At 46.5% G+C, this 20558-nt stretch overlaps 1 protein-coding gene across 1 annotated transcript in view; it reads right to left on the bottom strand.

Moving 5' to 3' along the window:
- The window catches only part of LOC119446191 (fatty-acid amide hydrolase 2-A-like), a 334649-nt gene that overhangs the window by 289394 nt on the left and 24697 nt on the right, over nt 1-20558 (bottom strand). Inside the window, 1 exon segment of the mRNA XM_049663200.1 lies at nt 9181-9268. Coding sequence (XP_049519157.1) covers nt 9181-9268 — 88 coding nt within the window.

The raw sequence follows: 20558 nt of genomic DNA, 5'->3' as shown, positions 1-20558 counted from the left end.
TTTTGTTAGCTCATTTTACCTAAGCAAAGCTCTCCTACCAGTGTATTTAGGGAACCATTTTCCCCCCAATGTGACCTTGGAAATCATGAAGGACATGTAGAAAACTGTTATGCGCGGTTTTTTAGCAGTACTGTGTCACATAACATCTGGCAAAGCAGAGTGTTTTTTCCCCAATGTGACCTTGGAAATCATGTAGGACATGTAGAAAACTGTTATGCGTGTTATTTTAGCAGTAAGATGTCACATAACATCTGGCAAAACATAGTGCAAGGGGTGTGTACAAAAATGACGGGTCGGGCAAGGTGGTGTGACATGACGGATGGTCTTTTACAATGCTAGTCTTAAAAGAAATATTAGTCATAAGGGCAATTTTCTTCTGAGAACAAGTGCTTTCGCGAACAATATCACGGTTTCGAGAACAAGTGTCTGCCACAATGATGCCTGCACTTCTGTTTGCCAATTCAAAGGAGGCGAGAACTTTTGTCAAGCTTATGCCTCAGCTTTTAGATCCAGCTGTTCCTTTCAGGCAAATTAAAATAGAAAAACTGAAATGCTTATTTGAAGCAATATCAAGCCTGCATATTATAAGTTCCCAATCGCAAACAATGTCATCAGAACACCAACGTTTACTTTCTCAATTTATGTATTGAACACGCTGTGTACACACACAGCTTCAACAATTGCCAATGGCTACCACTGAGCTTATATACTGCATAGATAAAAAGAAGTCTTAAGTGTTTCTTCAAGCACTAGTGTGACTAGTGCTGGAAATATTTTTAAAAAGAAAGCAACAGAAAGCCAAGTTTCAACACCAAGCAGGACACTCGCCACCATCTCAAGTAAAACGGCAACTACAAGCAAATATATAGAACTCAGCTTAAGCGGAACATTTCATATACAGAATTCATGGCAGGCGGAAGAAGTTGCTGACAGAGCCAGTGCCACTGAACATTTGAACACAGTGGAGAAAGCAGCAAGGTTTCTATAGGTTCCATGCAGTCTATACACAGCTTTCAACGCTTTTGAGGTCTTGGAAACACTTGGAAAACGCTTCTTTTCGCAGGGCTGTCAGCTCCTTTGTCGTGGCGTCTTCAATGGCTTCCACGCTCCCCATCCAGCGACCTTTAGGGCTCTCTTCACACGCGGAAACAGGAAAAAATCGCATAGGAAGAGGTCAGGCATGTATGGTGGATGGGGAAGTACAGTCATGCTGTGCTTAGCGTGAAATTTTGTCACGCTGAAAGCAGTGTGCGGCCTTGTGTTATCGTGAAGAAGGCTCCATTGTCCAGATGCCCATAAGTTAAGGAGACGGCGTCGCAGTGCATCACGCATGTGTTGGAGCACGCGGATATAAAATTCCCGATTCACCGTCTGCCGTTGTGGGACGAACTCGTGGTGTATGACACCTCTGGCATAGAAAAAAAAACTATCAGCATCGTCTTTGGTTTGGTCTTCTGTCGCCGCACCTTTCTCGACGCTGGAGAGCTTGTGTACTGCCATTCGCCGCTCTGCCTCTTTGTTTGAGGATCGTATTGAAAACATCATGTTTCGTCTTCAGCAATGATGCTGTCGACGAATGAAGCATCCTTCTCTGCTTCGGAGAGCAAAACAGCACTCACTGATGCCCGCGTGTCCTTTTAGTCCTGTGTAAGGGAGTGCGGCGAAAGTCTGGCACTCAGCTTTCGTTTCCCCAAGTTCTCGCACAAAATTTGGTGGAATGTTGTCTTAATAATGTCAAGAGCATCCGATACCATGCGGACTGTAATGGTGTGGTCTTGCTGTACGATCTCCCTGATCCGAGCCACGTTTTCATTCCGCGAGGTTGCAGGGCGCCCCTGCCTTGTGTCGTCTTCCACCGCCGTTATCCCCGAAAGGAACCCCTTGTGCCACTCGAAAACTCGCGCCCACGATAATGTCTCGTAGCCGTGTCACGAAGGAGCCTAAACGTTCGTCTGGCTGTCTTGCCAAGCTTCACACAGAATTCTATGTTTACATGCTGTTCGAGGTGGACATCCATCTCTCGACATTCACTCACAATAGAATTCGCAGACGACAAGTGGCAACGTATTTTTCTACGTTAGTGCCATCTAGCGGCTGCCAAAGCAATTAACATAAATAGCTCAGGTTAGCCGGAAAAGATTGCACTACACATACGCAGCAACATTTGTTTTGGGGAATTATTTCTAGAGAAGAAAATAAATCAGTCTCGAAAATTTACGGACAAAGGTTGTATTGGTGGTTACGAAGCCTGCACCGCAGAGCCAATATAAAGCATTCTCACCCGTATCAACTGTAAATAGAAAGAGCAAACAATAGACCGCCCGATAACACAGCAAGAAAACTGCCTTGTTCGCTTGAGATTTCTTTTTGCATTGGTGTAAAGAGCTATGCAATGAAGAGCAGTGCCACACACTGCACGTGCCTCGTGGGACTGACCTTTGACGGCATAGCAGTCCTTGGTTGAGAGCGGCACCCCGAGGAAGGGCTTGTCCATGGCCAGCTGCTCCGGTGTGAGTGTACCGGAGGCAACAAGCTGGTCCGCGGCTTCAGTTTCAGCTTCCTCATACCGGTCTTCCACCACAGCATTGATCACAGGCTGCACCTCTCGGATACGCCGCATGTGTCGCTCAACTAGATCCACGCTCTTGAGCTGCGTAGCAGAAGTAGCAGAGGAGGATTGGATGGGCTGCAATGAGCTGATGGCATTTCAGACAGCAGACCTTGTTACGACAAAAATGGTACTAGTACTAGGGCAAAATTTTAGGCAAATGAAGTGAATGACCAAACAAACAAAAAGGGTAAGACATTTTAAATTAGTTGCAGCTTAGATGATAATGATGACGGTGCTTTATGGAGTTTAATGACAAAGAGGCTACTGTGACCATAAATGCAAAAAAATGGTGATGGTTTGGCTTAATATGCAATGAAAATAAATAAATTATTGGTGTACTAAAGCGGCAAGAAAACGCTGTTGTACAGTGCCATGTGAAAAGAAAATCGAGTACTATAGATTTCCACAAAAGTGTTGCTGGAAATGAAGCGGCCATGTTTAATGGTTACAAGCTGCAACATCGGCAGATGTGATTGATGCCTCCTGTAGCACAGTTTTGCATCACACAGCATGCTAGATAAGCCAAATTGAATATTCAAATTGTAAAATCTTTCAATATGATTAGTGCTAGTAAAACATGTGTGCCAAAAGAACGCTAAAAGATACATAGCTTAGCGTGCCAGAGGTGAGGACATTGTGCAACAACTGAGCATAATGAATCAAGTAATATTAAGTTACTTACGGGACAGTTCTTCAGAAATATTCACAAACATTTTTCTTTTTAGTAAATCTTTGGCCATGAAACTTAAGCCAGCAATTCCAAGCTTTGTTTGCTCTGTAAATACTATCATTTGGTTTTAGGCGAGTTTTTACTTCACATGGCATATAACCACAAGCGTACAGGATTCTTGTCTACAAAGCAATAAACGTTTGCCAACAAAATTGTTCAATATTAACACGATAGCGTTTAGAGCCCCATGTCGCAGAAAATCCGGCATCGGCAATCAGCGTGTGATCGCGGGTGGCGGAGAAAATCATCCAACCACATCGACCGTGCAGGCCCTCCACGTAGTGCAAGGTTTTGGGGAACAAAAATTGAATTTCTCACAGTGAAATCCGTCAGAAAAATGGTAACGTACGAGTTTACCATTCGGCGTCGGATTTTTCACCAATCGGCGTCGTATTGTAATTTGAATGTACGAGAAAACCTAATTCTGCTACGAGGAAACTCAAACAAAACCCCTTTTCCAGCATTTCTACCAGACCTGCGTGCATCGGGGCAATAGCAAACAAGTAATAAAATAATAAAAAATGGTGCTAGGGCCTTCACATTTTAATATAAGACCACTTATATTGCCCCTGGAAAAACGTCTCTCCGGCAATGCATTTCAGTTTAAAAGTGAAGCAGACTTTACGGGGATCGGTGTAAGCTTGGTCTTTGTAAGCTGGTTTTCCCATGTTATGTGTTGCAGTGAATGCAGCCTACTTGCCGTATGCGAACGATGCAATGCGAACGGGTCCCGATAACGCTATCGTGTTCTACTATTAAAGGTGAAGCTTATGCGTCCTCCAATTAATTTTTTATCTTGCTGCTCAGAAACGGGAGTGCGAGACTAGGTCTTAGTTGCCTAAAGCGTTAACATCTTCAAGAAAAATTGATAACTCTGAATTCTCACATTTCAGGCCCACTTTAGACGGTATGCGGACAGCATATTGCATAGATGAATTCCTTGCTTTTCACCACATGCAAATTTGCTTTGTGAAGTACATTTGTATGTTTATACCTTCAGGGAAAGTGAACTGCTTTACAGATTTGCCTGAGGAATGGACAATTATTACTTCTCATGTCGATTGTTACTTACATGACAAAGAGCGCTGGCTATTTTGAATCTCATCTGCACTTCAGTTACTAGTGTGAATTGTGACGATTACTATTTTGTGTCGCATGCCGAATTATAAGAACATTTCTCCCTCAATTTTTTCAGATACACACCTCTATTCAGTAGCAGTAAAAATTAATTTCGTCAGGTCTAATTACATGTATGCCCGTGAGCAGCACCCATTGCTTGCTGCCGCAATGTTTACTTGCTTTGCCGTGTCGGAAACAGCTTGTTCAAGCGGGCTACTTTTGGTCGCCGTGTCTCTTGGAGTTACTGCAAAATGTGCGAAGCACATTAGCTTGTCAGTGCCATGACTATCGAAATATAACATTGCTATTTCAGGAAGAACACACCAATTATGACACCAATAAGAAAAGGTAATACAAGTCTTTACCTGCACCAGGTTTGATATTGTACTTGACTGTCCATACCTTTCATAGCTGAATTGGTGCACCAAATAATGCGCATTGATCACTGAAAGCAGGAATACTTCGTATTCTCATTTAGATGCGTAGCAGTGACCTTTGAATCATTATAGAAGTGCACGAAATTGGAAATTGACGTTACTTTTAGAACCGCATTTCTAATGAAGCACGTCATTTCATTTATGTTAAGTGTAATGTTTGTGCTGTGCCTTAAATATAATAAAAAAGAAAACCGAACTTTTGAAATAGAGCACCAACCAGTAGAGGGACCGTGCTGCGGCTACTGAGTGCATGTAGCGGCAGGTTTAGACAACAAACTGCCATTTGCCGCGTTTCGCTCTGACCATTAGTTGGCGAGCTAAAGCCACTGCTTTGAGCACATGAACAAGTTATTCTTCAGAATGGTGCCAAAGTGACAATGAATGAATTGGAAGAATGTCGTGTGTGTGTGAAGTTCTGCGACAAACTAGAAAAATCCATAGGTACATGCCAGTTGCTTATCCAAGCACACGGGGAGGACTGTATCAGTCGCACGCAGTGCTATGATTGGTTCAAGCGTTTTGAAGATGGACGAATGTCGGTCGGTGATGAACTCAAGATTGGACGACCTTCGTTATCCACAGATGATGACCACGTCGAGAGAGTTCGAACTGTGATTCGTGGAAATCGTCGGTTGACTGTTCGTGAAGTCGCTGACAAAGTTGGTATCAGCGTAGGATCATGTCATCAAATTTTTAGTGACACACTTGGGATGCGTCGTGTCAGTGCAAAATTCGTGCCGCGTTTGTTGACTGCCTCACAGAAGCAGACCCATACTGAAATCAGCCAGGAACTGCTCGCTGCTGCCAATAACGATGAATACTTTCTTAATTACATCATAACAGGCGATGAGACATGGGTTTATGGCTATGGTGTTGAAACGAAAGTGCAGTAATTGTGGTGGGTGGCCAAAGGTTCTCGCCGAAACAAAAACACTCATGAGTCGGTCGAACGTGAACGTGATGTTGGTTATGTTTTTTGACTGCCAAGGCATTGTCCACCACGAATTTGTGCCACATGGTCAGATGGTAAACAAAGAAGTTTACTGGGGAATCCTAGCACGTCAGAGAGATCCTTAGCACAGTAAGATGCCTGAATTGTGTGAAAATCACGCTTGGATGTTGCATCATGACAATGCCCCGGCTCACGCGCCGCTCCTTGTGCGCAGCTAATTAGCGAAATACCACACTCCTGTGGTGCCCCACCCACCATATTCTCCAGACCAAGCCCCAGCAGACTTTTTTCTATTCCCCAAGCTGAAAACCACATTGAAAGGATGTCGTTTCTAAACCGTAGAGGAGATCCAGGACGTTGCGTGAAGAGACCTGCGCGCCATTCCAGAAAGTGTGTTCCAGGAGGCTTTCCAAAAATGGAAGAAAGGATAGGGAGAGTGCATTGCCAGTAGAGGGGACTACGTTGAAGGGGACAGAACTTCAAATGGTGTACCATAAGCTGTAAAGGTGTTATGCAAAAGTTTGGTTTCTTTTTGAACACACCTCATATACATATTTCCCACAGAGCCTACAGCATCCCCCTTCCCTACAGTCCAACACAGCATGGAAAGTGCAGGTACTTCCTTTGGAAGTTTCTCGCTCCATTTTAATAATTATTTTCAATATAACTCATACAGGAAAACAATCATGCACAAGTGCTCTGCCAACAACCAATTTATATGAGGTCATGAAAGTAATAACATGGCTAGACTACATAAACGTATGTGTTGAGTAAATGATATTTGTCTTGTTCAAATGTGTGTATAGGCTTTTCCATTATTATATCTATAATATTACATTCATGAGAATTTCACTTCATTGACTTTCTGGGAGTTGTCTAACCTAATTTTTCATATCAAGCCCTGCGGGTAAAGAAGGTGGCATTTGAGCCCTGGAACACATTCCTCCCTACATGCATAGACAAACTTTGTAGACAAGTTGCTGCGTAATTGAATGATTGAAAGTTGGTGTACTATTCTTTTAATCGCGCAACGACTACATACCTTGTTGACGTACGTTACAAGTGTGTTGTAGTTGACGCCTACATTCAATGCTTCAGTGATTCTTGTTATCTATCTGTGGCCAGCTAGCATGCCTTAGGTTTGTATACCCACTAGTTACGCTGTACACATTCAAAATGGTTTTCACAATAACAACTGTTATGCTGAACGTAACAGAAATTTCTGGACTAGTTCTGCGTTCATGACATGCCACATTACTAAAAATGCAGGTTACCTGAGCCATACAAATACCAGCCGCAGTGATTACGTACAAGACTGGTAGCGTTACCATTCCATAACAGGCTATGCATAAAGTACTTGTTCAGTTTGTTTGACTTTTGACCACTACCATTGAAATTTAAAGCTAAGTGTTGTGCTGCTTGGGTGAGAGTAGCTGTAATGTAAAGCAGGCATCTGAAGTGCACACATAAATTACAACATACCCAAAAATGGCCAGCACTGTTAGATGCGTTACTAACACCCCTCATGCAACTGCATTTTACACCACCGTTGGTTCTTTACGCCACATATTAATATTGAAGCAGGCTGGATTTGTTGAGAAATTGTTGCCTGCCTGTAGCTGAAAATTCCTAACTGCTTTGGCTATGTGAACGCTTATACTTTTGCGAAAGCACATATTGACGAGGTTGCAATGGGAGGTTACAGAAGACCTGTCTCATAGGTTAATCCCCAAGACGACGTAAAACAAGCAGGTTAACGAATGGTTGCCTTGGTGCAAAATTCTGATATTAAAGCACAACGACGTACATCATATGTATTTTCATAAAAGCTACAGTTCTTGCACTTTCATGAAAATGATAGCAAATATATGTGCTGAAAATGTACAGCACGCCATGCTGACAGACGTTTTTCTCAGGCCTGATTGTATGCCTGTGTATGTAGTGTTTGTGTAAAGTTACACTAGCTTGCAGTGCTATCGAAACAAATATTCCTAGTACACCTTCGGTTTTCCTATTAATCAATATGCCACATTTGGACACATCAACTTCACGTGTCTTTCACATATAATCACTTGATATGAAGGGTGATCACTTGGTTACGTTTGTATGTCATGTTAAGATAAGAACTGAGCAGAAGACTGGGACAAACAACAGTATGCACATGTAAAAGGTGTCTGTTTTTCTTTTGTCCATGTCTCTCGCACTATTCTTATTTTCAAATAATCACTTGCTTTAGGCTACCGAATGCATTTCGTGCAAAGCATGCCACGTTAAAGGGGCACTGAAACACCTTTTTGAGCATAGTAAGTAAATGTTTACTGCCAGCATATTATGGTGCCATGAACATGTAATCCAGTAATTCGCTGCATGCAACAAGTTCATTACAACATCTAGTACTACATTGCTTGCTTCCTTATAGTGATTTCAGTGTTGGGCCAATTGTTCAATATCAATGGCATGTCCTCCAACGTGACAGCCAATTATGATGCTCCACTCCTGAGCAAAAACTGCACTATGCCTGTACATCCCTGCAATATCTTCTGAAATAGGATGTTCACATGGTTTGTGCGACCTGTCACCAATGCTCTTTAGCTGTCGGGTATCCTTATTGCACAATAACATGAAATTGAGCCACATAAAGTACAAAGCACACAGAACTCGAAAACGTTGACATCAGTGTCACTGCAGCTGAGAAGAAAAATTTAATTGTGCGCTAATGTAAAGTTTGAACTCTTAAAAATTTGAATTATATTTTAAAGTTTTTTTCCTTATTGTAATGATTGATTATTTTTATTCTAAGGGCTTCAAACTTAATCTAATGTGTCCTGAGTTGTTAAAAAAGAAGTTTTGTATTTTCTCTTCATCTCATCGCCGCTGTGAAGCTTACTTTATTTCTCTGTCATACGACAATTAACCAGTGCCCATTTACTGTGCCCTTACAGTACACATTACACCTTCGCGTTACTGAAATGTGTCGTGACACATATGTTCCTTGCCAGCCCAACAGATGTCAACATGTATACCACGCAAGAAACGTCACATTGCCTTAGTTGGTGATCTACAGGGTTTTTGTGCATATTTGTTTTTCCTTGCTGTGCCTTTGCGCATATACTGGGGCTGACCAAGCAGCAATAAAATCAGTTGGTAGTAGTATCTCTCTCGAGTACATCTTCTCTGTGTGGTGCCCATTTTTTTCTGAACATGTTTATTTCACGTGTGTATAAAGTACTACAAGGTGCATTTCATCTAGTACTATTACAGCTATATTGAGATTACACGCACACATTTTTTGCGTGTTCGGTCACAATTACGTAACAAATTGCAGACTTACGGCTGACACCACTTGCAGCTCCTGCAGTGGACGCACAAGAGGTGCCGCTCCTGTCTACCGATGATGGCCCAGGCTGCTGCGAGTCGCTCTGTGTTTATGAAAAGCCAACTGTTAAGCTTGACAGCGGCTAACACAGGTCACAAAAGTTAGGAAAAGTAAAGGATATTTTGTAATGCAGTACAGCAATGCCTGTAAGACCTTGATTTGTGATGACAAGTGGTGGTCTAGCATCGTTCGTTGCCTACAGGTTCTCTTTACAAAATCTGATTACGCCCCTCCTTCTCGCTTTGTTACGCAAGACAATAGGACAGGTGACACTTTTGACTACCAAACTTGGCATTCTGAAGGTATAAACAGAAACAAAGCAGCTTCGCATTCGCTCGGAGCAAAGGGCGCCGGCCTCGTCGGCACGGTGCTTGCTGGCCCAAGCAGGGCGAGCACCCGCTCCTCCTATGAGACCACCGCCCGTTGTCCTGTAACGCGATTTGCGTAAACATTCAAAACAAACCTTACCGAAAAGCATGCACGCCTGCTTTACTCACTTCATTTCAGCGGAGAGCTGTCCTGGCGCGACATACGAATTTATTCCACCAGCACTGCACCGCGGGTTTCATGGGATGCCCGGCATCATTAAGCAAATTGGCGAGCTCTTCCCACATTCCCTTTTTTCTATGAGCGGTTAATTTTGGGTGCAGATCTCCTGATGACTTAACTAAGCGTGGATTCCTCTCCATAAAGTTAATTATAATTTCGAACTGCCGATGATTGATATGAGAGGCACTGTCCCGCGGAGCCACGGCGTTGTGATGAACAAGCACCGTCGTCTGGAAGCTTGACAGCAATGGAGAAGAAAATATTCAGGAAAACATACAGACCGCCACTCGTCTCTTTTATTCACCGTCACGAATAAATGCTTCGCCGTTCTTCAACTTGCGCGTCTGCATAAAGAAAAAGATGAGCAATCCACATCAGTGCCGTCTGTTCAACGCCGCAACTTACCGTTGCATGTCAAATTTCGTCGACGCAGCAGACGATGCAGTTATCGGTGTGGTACAAGAGGCTGTTGGAGTTGCATGCTCTCTCGAAGCATCGCAGCCGTGACAACCAGTCATACATTGTCTGGCTCACGATCAGCGACAACGATTTCAACACTAAGTAATACGGAGAATGCACCGAGACGCCAACTAAGACATACTGCGACCGTCAGTTTAGGGGGATTATCCAGCATGCTCGGTAGCTGACGATCCTGCGTCAGCTGTTCATTGAAAGTGTAGAGGCTGTCATTGTGCGTTTCAGTTCCAACACCAGTATCGGAGAATGCACCAAGACAACAACTATCATCATGAAATGCTGTGACCCCCAGTTTACGGGGATTGTCGATGCTCGGTCACCGACGATTTTTTGGTCAGCTGTTTCAAACAAGCGCGGAGGCTGCCATTTTGCTGTGGATGGATGGATGGATGGATGGATGAGGCTGAACCCTTTAAATCGGGCGGTGGCATACGCCACCTAGCCATGACTATTAACATAATTTGTACTTTATGGTGGTTGAAATTTCACCCCTACCTTGATTTTATCCACCAATCAGATAACCTCTGTTTGGTTATTTCTACCCGCTTAAAGTATATTTTGCCTTCACTGTCCCTAAACCCCAATGCTTTGAAAAAATCAGCCCCGTTGCCTTGCACTGTAGGGTTAAGCCCTTTACAGAAAAGTATGAGGTGTTCAGCCGTTTCCTCTTCTTCTCCACACGCACAGCACAACGTGTCTATACCTTGGTACTTGACTCGGTACATCTTAGTCCGCAATACTCCCGTCCTGGCTTCAAACAACAAAGAGCTTCCCCTAGAATTATCGTAGATATTTTCTTTGGCAATTTCTTGCTTGAAAGTTCGGTATGTTCCCAGTGCTGATGTCGTCTGCATCCCCGTTTTCCACAGACCCCTCTCTGTTTCCTTAACCTTTTTCTTAACCGCTGTTTCCTGGTTTGCACCCCTCCTGCAGTCCAAATATTTGATTGACAGTTTTCTGGTCACCTTCCTCTATTTTGTATAAACATTTCTCATGTACAAATAACAGAAAACTCACCTTGCCCACCGCTTTTCTGCAATTTCTCTCAATCGCTCCTCAAATTCTATCTTGCTGCTGGCTTCCCTGCCCTCGAATGACGTCCATCCCATGTCACCCTGTACCCCCTGATTTGGTGTATTTCCGTGGGCTCCCAGAGCCAGTCTACCTACCCCTCGCTGCTTAACTTCCAACCTTGCTCGAACCTCTGATCTCATGCACAGGACCGCATTGCCGAAAGTCAAACTAGGGACCATCACCCCTTTCCAAATCCCTCTCACCACTTCGTACCTATTGTAATTCCACAGTGCCCTATTTTTCATCACAGCTGCATTTCTGCTACCGTTAGCCGTCACATATTTTTCATGTTCCGTTAGGTACTCAGCCCCATTGTTTATCCACACTCCAAGATATTTGTACTTATCCACCACCTCCAGCGTAACCTCCTGTATCCTATGCTCGCTGCCCTGATTATCATTAAAAGTCATGACTGCCGATTTTTCTTTACTAAACTTCTAACCTAAGCTATCTCCCTCTTTACCACAGATGTCCATTAATCTCTGCAAGTCTTCCTTGCTGTCAGCCATAAGTACAATGTCATCCGCATACATCAGTCCTGGTAATGACTGTTTAATCCATTCTCCTTGCTTGAAATAGGAAAGGTTGAAGCCAAGTCCGCTCCTCTCTAATTTTTTCTCTAATCCTTGTAAATACAGCATGAACAACAGAGGTTACAGAGGGCACCCCTGCCTAAGCCCCTGCTGTATCTCCATAGGCCCAGATACCTTGTTTTCCCATTTTATAAGCACCTTGTTACTTTTATAGATATCTTTTAAAAGATTTCTTACTCCATCTTCCACCTCTAGAGTGCCGAGTATGTCCCACAAATCCTTTTGGATTACACTGTCATAGGCTCCCTTGATATCCAGAAAGGCAAGCCATAGGGGCCTGTGTTCCTTTTCTGCTATTTCAATACACTGTGTCAATGAGAACAGATTATCTTCTAACCTTCTTTGTTTTCGGAACCCATTTTGTAGTTCCCCCAGCACCTCCTTGCTCTCCACCCATGCCATGCAGTCTGTCCTTTATAATCTGCATCACCACCCTGTAAACCACTGACGTCACTGTTATGGGACGGTAGTTGTTTATGTCGGCTTTGTCCCCCTTTCCCTTATATATCATGCTCATCCTGCTCAGTCTCCACCCGTCGGGGGCTTTACCGTCCATTATCATTTTGCTCACTGCCTCTCTTAATGCTTTCTTAAATTTTGGGCCCAATGTCTTTATCAACATAATTGGGATGCCATCAGGACCTGTCGACGTGCTACTAGGAACCCTCTTTTTTGCCCTTTCCCACTCGCTTTGTGCCAGTGGAGCCACTGCACTAACTAGTCTATCCTCACCTGATTGAGCACATGCTATGTTTCGTTCTCTAAAATTTTCTGTCATCGTTGTTCTTATATGTTCCATTGCCTCATCTCCCTCTAGCCGAACACCTTGAAGTGTAGCTATAAGCCGCTGCTCTAGGCTAGTCTTATTACTCAAGGGGTTGAGATGTTTCCAAAATTTCTTCGCTGATTTTCTATCCTTTTTGTTTACTTCTGACAACCATTGGCTCCCCTTTCTTCTGATCTTCTCATTGATCAAATGGGATGCTTCCCTTCTACAGTTTAAAAAGTTATTCCATTTTCTGCCTACATCAGCTTCTGGTTCACCCCTCTGCTTTGAATATCTGTGTTCCCCGGATGGTTTCTGACGTTTCTCTATGGGCTTCTTAACGTCCTCATCCCACCAGCTCTTGGGTTTACGTCTTCTGTTCCCCTTTGTCCTGACCTGTACCTTAGCAAGCTCTAGCTCAAGTAGCCCTGTTAAATTTGCATATGTCCATTCTGTTTTTTAGATCCTCTGAAATTACTTCCTCAATTTGCTGGGTTGCTATTTCAAGCTGCTTTCCGAGTAAAATATCCCACCTGGTTGTTCATCTTGCCTCCTACCTACTTTCATTTCCCTTCTAAAACTCACCTTAATACGTTTGTGATCATACCTAGACTTCTGGAGCCATATTCATCTATGTTCATTACATTCAGCCTATCGTGCATCCTATGTGACATTAGTGCATAATCTATCGTCGACTGCAGGCTCCCTACTTCCCATGTTATGTGCCCTTCACACTTCTCAGTACTGTTGCATACAACTAAGTCGTGCATTTCACACATATCCAGCATCATGTTGCCTGTTGAGTCTGTGTACCCGTCCATGTCTTCTATGTGTGTTCATATCTCCTAGTATAATAATCTCGCACCCTTCTCCTAGCTCATTAATGTCACTTGATATGCATTCCAGCATTTTTTTTTGTTTTCCTCTTTGGCATTTTCTCCTGTCCACAGGTATACAAAGCCAAGGAGTGTCTGCTCTCCTGCAACTTTCCCTTTTAGCCATAAATGCTCCTTGCATTCCTGTTTGACCCTTTGCCAATTCATACTTTTATGAATGAATGCACCAATTCCACCCCCTTTTCTGCTGCCCTCTGTTCTATTGCAATATTCCCATGCATAGTCAGGATTACAGGGAGGTTGCTCCATGTTCCTAAGATGTGTCTCCACAAACGCGTATACCATCAGTTTTTCCTGCCTTAGTTGCTCGTCTACCTCCTCCCACTTCAGCCTATCCCTGCCACCTTGCATGTTAATGTACCCTATGTCAGAATGACCTTGCACCTGGTGCTTACGTCTATTTATTCTCCTACCGATTCTACGTTTCTTGAATCTTGGGGCCTCTCTGGGTCCGTCTTCGTCTACACTGGTGGTCTTAGGGCTCTGGGTCCCCCCAAAAAAGCCGTAGCTTGGCGCCCTATCCTACTACCTACCCTCTCGCCCGTGGCACCACTGTAGTGAATGCCATCCTGTGCAAAAGGGTGGGAGCCAGACTCGCACACTTCCCGGTTTACCTCCATTATGCCGTACCCAAGTGGTCGGCTCAGACCCCTAATGACCCGGTTAGCCTCAAGCACACTCCGTTCCATCCCACTAGCCTGGCCCCGGACCTCTGGGATTGTGCATATGGTCACATGCACATTCGCAGAGGTTTCTCTGAGTTTACGCAACCCAACCTCTAACTGTCTGTTTAGGTTCTGGCTCCTTCCCTTCAGCACATCGTTGAGACCAGCATGGATAACGACCAGATGTTCATGCTCCATGTTGTCCCATACCACCTTCTGAGCTTTTGCCATTGCATAAACCATGCACTTCCCTGAATGGGCCTTCACCCTCACTCGCCCGTCTGCCTTCACTGTTGTAAGGACGCCCTCCTTAACCCTAGCTACGTTGGAGTCCCCCACCACTAGGACCCTTCGCTCTACACGTTTGCCTCCCGCCTGCGATTGTCGTCCTCCAGTTCGCGCTAGCTGTTTCTCCACCCGCCGTGCGCCACTGACACCTGACGATGTGCTTCCTGCCGTTCGTCCCTTCCCACCCGAAGCCTGCCGCACTACCTCGCTGTAGAGTTGTGGAACCGCCGTGTTGCCGCCGGCTCTCGCCTGCTGTTCAACGGCCCCTAGGCGTCCCTCCCTGCTCTCATGGCATGCCTCTTCCTGAGTCTCCGCGCTGTCCCCGTCGCCCGCCTGAGCTGACCCGGGATTACGCGCCACCTGTGCCATTAGCGCCTCCACCCGATCTTCCAGCACGGCCCGCTTTTTCCGTTCTTCTTGTAGCTCGCCAGCTATTCGCTTTACCAGGACGGCCTCGGCCCCCTCCCTGTGAAGCCACTCGCCGATCCGAGTTTCAAAATGAATTCGCCGCTCTCGCTCCACCTTCAGCTCCCCTTTGAGCTCTTCCACACTAGCTGCCCATTCCCCTTCCATCCGCCGCACAGCCCCCTTAAATCCTTCACACGCCCTGCACGCGAAGCTAGCCTCCTTAGCGTCGGCTAAACTGGCGAAGTGCGTCTCGTCCAAATGACACCAACGTTTGCACTCCTCGCACTGCACCAGCTCGTCATCACCCCTGTCCTTCCTAGCCTGCCGCACCATTGTCCGCCCGACCACCTAACGAGAAAGGCCACCAAAATACCTGAACAAAGCCCCACGGTAAGCCGTACGGCAATCTCGCTATCCGGCTACCTCCGCTAGCTTCCCTAACGCGGTTTAAAACTGCCGCTGTACACTGCTTTCACCATGCAACACGTGCGCTACAACCCGCTTCCAAAAAAAATCATGCGGCTTCCAAACGCGACCTCTACATCGTCCTACGCAGACGTTCAGCCACCCAATCAGCAACCGACCAATGATAGCCTCTTCCGCATCGTGCGTCGTGAAATGGAGGCGGCGTGGCCCCCTTCCTATTTCGCACGCCCTTCCGACGATTCCCGACCGACAGTCTCTTTAATCCAAGCCATCGTGAGGGAAGAGCTGGCTAACGTGGGACTCCAGCCTGTTGCCTCCCTTTCTCACCCTCGGGTCAGTTCTGCTCTTCCACCTTACAGAAATACAGCAACGTTGCCCGCTATCATGATCCGGCCCAATGGAGAACCTAGGAGGATAAGCCCATTTGTTATCATTTCCACGGCGATGGACATATTTCCCGTTACTGCCGGTATCGCCAACCTTTCTCCCCTCGCTCATTTTTTGACATTTGCCGCGACGTCAATCGGTCTCTGCAGTTTCCCGCTCGTAACAACTCCCCGCTCCGAGACGCTCCTGCACCATCCCGCAGCTCCAGTGACGCTCACGCGTGCGGTGCACATTCCCTGCACGGCCGGAGTTCCGTCGTCAGCGACACGCACAACGCGGGACTCTGGAGGTGTTAGCACTTTGTGTAAGCGTTCACGGAGATCAGAGCTCATGATACAAATATGTGCACCGGTGTGGATAAGTGCAGTAACGGGCAGGCCATCCACTTCTACGGCAAGTTGGTTCTTATGCGGGGGCAAGGTTAAAAGAGGCTTTATAGGTCGTCGGTCCTATGCAGCGTCACCTCCGGGAGTTACACCAACTTGTGCCAAGAATGTTCGGAGCTTTGTGGGCTTGTGCTCGTATTTCCGCCGATTTGTCAGAAATTTTGCAGACATAGGCCCTTCACTAACAGATCTTCTTAGGAAAGACGCTCCGTTTTCATGGGGTCTCGTTCAAGCCACAGCCTTTTCACACCTCATCACGCTACTCAATACCCCGCCGATTCTCGGCCAGTTTGATCCCAATGCTCCAACTGAAGTACGCACAGACGCGAGTTGCTGTGGCATTGGCGCTGTCTTAGCCCAATGCCAACGTGGTTGTGATCGAGTGATTGCGTACGCCAGCGGGGTTCTTTCCCCTGCCGAGCCCAATCCGCCTTTTTAACGGCCCCGCGGAGCATGCGCCCTGCCCTGGCGGATTAGTCGCGAAACGTTTTGGAAGGGTCGCGCGCGCGTCCGCGCAGCCCCATCTCAGGGGAAAGTCCTGCGAAAAAAAAAAAAAACACTCGGACGCACGCTACTGCAAACACTCATGCCGTGTACCGCGTTGAAACTCCACAGTTCCAAATTAAGTTTTATTCATTCATTCATTACAATGTATGCTCGACGTCGGTGCGGTACTGAAAACGTACTACGTAGCGTAAGACTGCGACTCCACCTTAAAATTGAAAGCGGCGAGGGCTTCGTCCGGACTGCACAGGGAACCACGTATATAGTTGCCGCCTTGCATTGATGGCTATAATAGCAAATTTATCGATAAACCCCTGTGTGCGTTATACTTGGACGGCACTTAAAGACATCACGTTGCTGACGAAGACTTCTTGCAGCGTCGGCCCTCACTTGCTGGTAGCGGCAGCGTATGCATGACTTCACGTACTTCACATACTCGTTAAGTCAGGCGTGGTAACACTGGGTCGTTATACGAGACCGACAAGACGCTCACGCCAACGATTGGCCGACTATTCAGCGTGTCGCTGAGACCATTTTATCATACCAGGCCTACAAGACGCAACCGACGAGCGCAAGTTGTCGTACTGCGACGGGCTTTCTTGTCGACGGCACCGATAAAATCAACGTGTCGACCATCGTTCGACCGAACCCCGCGCGATCGGCCGTCGAAACGATAACGCGATAACCGCAACGCTTTCGTTTGTACATATAAATAATCGTGCTCAAAGTGAGTCATAACATGCCTATGAAGTTGAAATGCACAAGCTTCAACCCTCGCAAGCCATGCGCATGAAGTTTTAGTCAATGTTGATCCTGTTCAACGAAGGTTAGGCATGGGCGCCGTCGAGTTCGTGCACCCGCTGCCGGCGGACCTGAATTGAAAAGTAAGCACCTAGGAAACTGTTTTTATAGTTCAGTTCTGGCCTTAGCGATTGGAAACAAACTACTCTTCGCTTCGCACGGCGCGTACACAATAAGCTGCAGGCGGGAACAGAGCGCTCGGCCCAACTGACGTGCCATCTGTATATATATATATATATATATATATATATATATATATACGTCACCGTTCCCGTAGGCTGCCGGTCCCATTCGCAACGTATAGATGGGTGGGTCTGTACGTGTTGTCATGCTGACCCATTTCTTAATTCCTGAGATGTACTGTTTACCTATGCGCCAAACGCGAAACAAGAGACGATACATTCGGTACAGCAGCATAAACACGGCGGTTGCCGCGTTTTCGCGGCAGAACAACACGGCCTTTAAATGAGCGCTTATGCGAGCACTGTTTTCTTTAATAATGATATGACACGCGCAATCTGTAAGTATGATGAAGTTAAAGAAAAGCGAGAATCGGTAATAAATTAACAGCCCGTTATATGTAACTAGGTCACAGTCGCCGTTATTAAGTAGGTCAGCCGTTCATACTGACTCGTCTCACGGTAGAACACGGCTCACATGCGCAGGTATGTGTGTTTGGTCATTATTTCATATCAGCGATGCGCCTTTTCCCCAAATACTTGACGCTAACAACGATGTATGACTGTAGAGGTCGATGTAAACAAGTGCACCGCTTTGCTAAATCCGACGCGGAAGGCTGCGCGCTCAAATACTTCTTATTTATGCGAAATGTCTAAAGAATGTGTAAAAATAATAAAGAAAGGCGAGGTGCAAGTGCAGAAGTCAGCGACAACAAACTCCAAAGGAGATGCGACGGCAGACGGAACTCAGCGTACATGTCTTTGTATGTCGGCCGCACTGTTAACAAAAACAGCGCACTCAGACCTGCTCACCCTATATGTATATAGTCGGTGAGTGCTACAAGGCTTCCAGTAACAACATGCTGCCTCGGAGAAGCCATTAATAATTATTCGTGATCCACGAAACACACAACCGATGCGCACTCAACATCGGCGCAGGTTCAAAAATCAACCGGCGAAAACCCCGGCACCCTTCCAAAACGTTTCCAGAGGCGTGCGGCAGAGGGCAGCACAGGAAAATGAAAAAGGCGGATTATTCCATTACCAAGCGCGAGTGCCTCGCTCTTGTTTGGGCAGTTAGGAAACTTCGCCCCTACTTATACGGACGGCCTTTTACTGTTACCACTGGCCACCACGCTCTGTGCTGGCTTTCGAGCCTCAAGTACCCTACTGGACGTCTAGGTCGCTGGGCTCTACGTCTCCAGGAATTCACGTACACTGTGGTGTACAAGTCCGGCCGACTACACCAGGACGCCGACTGTTTGTCTCCGCACCCAGTTGACGCCCCCGAGGCTACCACGGAGGATACACCGTCCGGCCTTATCTCGCTCTCTTCTTTCAGCCATATTGGTGACGAGCAACGGCGGGACACGTTTCTAAATGACCTCATCAATCGCCTGCAGTCTGGCTCGTTGGACCGGTCCCTTCGCCTGTTCGTCATTGTAAATGCACATTATATCACCGGAACATGCACCCCGAGGGGCCGGAACTACTACTACTCGTCGTTCCCGCACATCTTCAGGCGACCGTACTCGAGCAACTGCATGATCTCCCTACAGCCGGCCACCTTGCTGTTTCCAGGACGTATGACTGTGTACGGCGGCGCTTTTTCTGACCCGGTCTCTACCGTTCTGTTCACCGTTATGTCGCTGCCTGCGAGTCGTTCAAACGCTCGAAAAGGCCTGCTCTTCCTCTAGCTGGGCTCCTCCAGCTTATTGACATACCAGCCGAGCCATTTTTTCGTGTTGGCGTCGACCTTCTCGGCCTCTTCCCTCTCTCCACCGCTGGCAATAAATGGATTGCCGTTGCTACAGATTATGCGACCCGTTACGCTTTGACAAGACCTCTCCCGACCAGTTGCGCTACAGACGTCGCTGACTCCTTGATGCAAGACGTGATTTTACATCACTGCGCTCCTCGTCAGCTTCTCACCGACCGGGGTCACTACTTCTTGTCTAAAGTCATCGAAGACTTACTTCGTTCTTGTGCCACCAAACACAAACTTTAAACTGCGTACCACCCCCAAACGAACGGTCTTACTGAACGTCTGAATCGCACGATCACTGATATGATCTCTATGTTTGTTTCGTCTGATCACCATGACTGGGACACTGTGCTACCTTTTGTCACCTTTGTGTAGAACTCCTCACGCCATGAAAGTGCCGGCTACTCTCCCTTCTATCTTCTATACGGACGAGAACCAACGCTCCCTTTTGATACACTTATTTCGACCCCTGACGCACTGCCTACTGAATACGCACACGACGCCGTTGCTACAGCAGGAAAGGCACGTCCCATTGCCTGTCTTCGCCTCTCTGCGTCGCAGTCACGGCAGAACTTCTTGTAGGACGCCCACCACGGGTACGCCCACTTTAGTGCGGGTGATCTTGTCCTTGTCTGGTTCCGCCTCGGCGCGTTAGCCTTTCTGAAAAAACTACTTTGGAGATACTCTGGCCATTATCGCGTCCTGCAACCATTGACAGACGTTACTTACAAAATAGCCCCGCTCGATTCTACCACGTCTTCTCCTTCCTCAGACGTCGTGCACGTGGCCCGCCTCAAGCCATACCTTTGGCCCACCTCTTAGGCGCCGGGTCGGCGCTTTTCCGGCCGGAGGTTAATGTCACGGGACTGCGCTTAATGGGTCAATGATGACGTTTACCACTGGGGTGAAGAAGACGACGATTGAAAATATTGTTTTTCCGCCATCTTGGCAGTGCTACAGCTCGCTGTAAATAGTTTGTAAATATATTTTCATTTATACTGTTTCCCGTGGCAATATCTTCCAGTGACCTACGTCGTCTGGACGCCGGGACACAAGTCCCTGGCGGGGAACGAAGCAGCCGATGCCGCAGCCCGAGAGCATACAAGTCGGGCATTCCTGCCAGAGGGGACCATAAAGGCGACGAAACAGGAAAACATCCAGAATAAATG

This window comes from Dermacentor silvarum, chromosome 1 (genome assembly GCF_013339745.2).
Source record: "Dermacentor silvarum isolate Dsil-2018 chromosome 1, BIME_Dsil_1.4, whole genome shotgun sequence".
Lineage (NCBI taxonomy): Eukaryota > Metazoa > Arthropoda > Arachnida > Ixodida > Ixodidae > Dermacentor > Dermacentor silvarum.
This window is presented reverse-complemented; position numbering and strand designations above follow the sequence as displayed.